General features: G+C 33.7%; 1 protein-coding gene across 1 annotated transcript; it reads right to left on the minus strand.

Moving 5' to 3' along the window:
• Positions 1-1,431: 1,431 nt before the first annotated feature.
• LOC117933240 lies at positions 1,432-3,124 on the minus strand. The gene is made up of 2 exons (XM_034854624.1): positions 2,372-3,124; positions 1,432-2,076 (listed from the first exon to the last, which is right to left on the minus strand). The coding sequence occupies exons 1-2, from the start codon at positions 3,122-3,124 to the stop codon at positions 1,432-1,434; spliced, it is 1,398 nt and encodes a 465-aa protein (XP_034710515.1).
• Between the last annotated feature and the right edge of the window lie 503 nt (positions 3,125-3,627).

Below are 3,627 nucleotides of genomic sequence, written 5' to 3' on the forward strand. Positions count from 1 at the left end.
AAATTGACTAAAACTAAGTAAAGGTTTGACAACTTACAATCTTTTCCACTACAGGCCTCGTAACTTCATCATATTCACCTTTTTTCAATCTTGCTAGCTTCCATAAGACCCATCTATCAATAGGTTTCCTCGAACCTGTCTTTTGCATCTATCAAAAACAAAAAGTGAAGTAATTAAACTTTACAAAAGTAAATGTCCAACAAAATAAAATATACTAATTCAACTTACCAATTCTTCTTGAAGTCCTGCATATCCTTTCCTACTCACTCGATGAATATAAACGTATTTTGCCCTCCTTTCTTTTCCTTTTTTTGATTTAACTTGAAACTCTTTTGACAACCTATTAGCCACTAACTTTCTCCAGTCTTCAATTGGAATGTAATTATATTCAGTTGGTGGCTGCAAAAGATACTCGGGCTTATCCTTATAAGGCAGGATATACTCTTTTGTCAATCTATGCCTGAATGACCTAAAGCTAGTCCAATGGATGCCATGACGTTGTTTTTGCTATTCTCATCAACCAAGAATGCACCCTAAAATATAAGATCTTGATTATTTACACAAAATAAAGGAAAATAATTTCATTAGATTACTACATACTTTATAAGAAGATATTGGTTATTTAATGATCATGTCAGTCTACACAAAATATAGAAAAATAATTTCAATAGATTTCTATATACCTTAACGCAATCCCATAATTTCTCCTTCAATTCCACAGGCACTACTCTCCAATCAGTATGATAAACTGGCACCATGGTTCGTGCTAACACACCCATGTATGATACAAGCTGTACATATCCCTCACCCACTCCCTCACCATCATCATTATATTGAATGTTAATTTTCAGTCCTTCACTTCTCTTTTTAGCAATTTCAGGTTTTAAAGTTGGGCCTCTTAACCTTTTTGGTGAAGTAATCTTCTGTTTTCCTTCCTTTTCATCCATCTACATGACAATCAAAAGACTAAGTGATTAATCTCATAATACATACATACATAGATATATATATATATATATATATATATATATATATATATATATCTTACATTCAAAAGTAAAACATGATATTTTAATAGTTACCTGTTTTTATCTCTTCTTGGTGGAGCCATCCGTAAAAATGTAGCACTTTTCTCCCAAGTTCCAAATAATTCAGAATTAGGCAATAATAAACAACACTTGAAAATGTATCTCAACTAAATCTAAAGAAATTAGTTACGAAATGATTTCATAAGTATGAATAAATCATTGTTGTACAAACTTTGCAATACATGAAAATTAATCTTAGCAAGTATATAATAATAAAAATATATTTGAGAAGAATAAAATAAAAACATAACATTGTTGAGCATCATATTGTATATTAACAAAAACTCAAAAATCACATAATACACTTAATAATCACAATCACAACCACAAAAAAGCATTAAGCTTAATTTTCAATCCAAATCCCCTCACAATCAGTACGCATACAAATTTCATCATAATCTTCAACTTCATCAAAAGACTTAATATTAGGCATCCCATTCGCAAATGGGTGATGCTCCATACAATTGTCGGCTATGTTGTCATCACCTTCTATGTCAAACAACTCCATTTTTGGCCTTGATAATACAATAGACCATCTTGGATCAACTTGATCTTCTACATAAAAAACTTGTTGGGCTTGCGTTGCCAAAATGAAAGGATCTGATTTATGTCCTATCTTGCTCAAATCAACTAATGTAAAACCTAGCTCATCAACTTTGACACCATTCTTGCTATCAACCCAATCACACTTAAAAACACAAATGTTAAACATGTTATAATCAAGGTCCCATATCTCTGTGATAATCCCATAAAAACACATGTCACCAAGCACAAGATTCTTATCTTTGGAACTTGCAATTTGCATGGTCGATGCCACAATACTAACACCACTATTTTGGTTGACTCGTGCCTCATCACGCTTCTTGATGTGGTAACGACAATCATGAATGATATATCCAGGGTACGTAAGAACTTGTTGTCTTGGTCCTTGTGCAAGCCACTTAAGTTCCTTTTCAATAGGTTCTTTCTTACTTATGTCATCTGAAACCTATAAGGTTCATTAATGATATGTAAGTTAATGTAATTTACATTTTGTAAGCATTAAATTTTAAGGGGAGTATGAATAGTTTCATACCTTTTTTCTAAGCCAATAACTAAATGTGCGCACATGTTCATCCTCTAGCCACTTCACTCTCTTTGATTGACGAGGATATTTTGTCTTCAAATATTTCATATGTTCACTATCAAGCAAAAATAGGCAAGTCATGGTTTGTATAAACATTAGTTAGAGTTTTAAAATCATATATTCACATATATGACACTTACTCAATAAACAGTTGTACAATGGTTGTATTTTGTAGAACATAATGATGTGCTTGCTCCACCAATTTATAATCATGAATAGTTATTGCACGACCACCAAGTAATGGTTTCCCACATTTCCATTCATCTTTCACACTAGAAGGAATCCTAATTGCATCCATGCTCGATAAATACTCTGTACAAAACTCTAAGGCTTCCTCTGCGATATAGCACTCAGCAATGCACCCTTCTGGACGATTATGATTTCTAACATAACCCTTGAGGACTTTCATGTACCTTTCAAATGGGTACATCCATCTCATATACACTGGTCCACATAATTTAACCTCTCTTACCAAATGCACTGTTAAATGAAGCATGATGTCAAAGATGGAAGGTGGAAAATACTTCTCTAGCAAGCACAAAGTCACCACTATGTCCTGTTGTATATCATTCAATCTTGACACGTCCACCACCTTTGCACAAAGTGCATTAAAGAAAAAACACAATCTTGTAATGGCATATCTGACATGCTTAGGCAACACGGATCTTATTGCTACTGGTAGTAGTTGTTGCATAAGTGCATGATAATCATGGGACTTAAGACCATTAAGCTTTAGCTCTTCCATGGACACAAGGTTTCTAAAGTTTGAACAATAACCTTCTGGAACCTTCAAATCAGCTAAAGTCTGCAATACTATTTTCTTCTCCTTTCTACTAAGAGTATAGCATGCAGGAGGAAGATAAGTTCGCTTCAACCCAAACCTTGGTGCTAAGTCAGGCCTTAAGCCCATTTCGAGAAGATCAAGTTGAAACTTTACTCCATCCTTTGTTTTACCTGGAATGTTAAGTAAAGTTCCAATGATGCTCTCGCAAACATTCTTCTCTATATGCATGACATCCAAGTTGTGTCGGATATAAAAATATCTCCAATATTCAAGTTCAAAAAATATAGACTTCTTTTTCCAGCAACTTGTCGGATTAGCAAAGGATTCACATTGTTTAGCCTTTTTTTTTTCCCCCATGAGTTATCAATCATATCAACCTTTGTAAATATTTCATCACCAGTAAGTTCTTTTGGAGGTAACCTAAACTCTTGTTCACCATTAAATGCCTTCTTTTGCTTTCTAAATGGATGGTTGCATGGAAGAAATCTTCTATGGCCGATGTATGAGTTCTTATTCCCATGTTTTAGCCAATGTGAATTTGTTTCTTCACCACATATTGGACAAGCATAATATCCCTTAACGGTGCAACCAGACAAGTTTCCATATGTCGGGAAATCATTAATCGTCTA

Source organism: Vitis riparia, chromosome 16 (assembly GCF_004353265.1).
Source record: "Vitis riparia cultivar Riparia Gloire de Montpellier isolate 1030 chromosome 16, EGFV_Vit.rip_1.0, whole genome shotgun sequence".
NCBI lineage: Eukaryota > Viridiplantae > Streptophyta > Magnoliopsida > Vitales > Vitaceae > Vitis > Vitis riparia.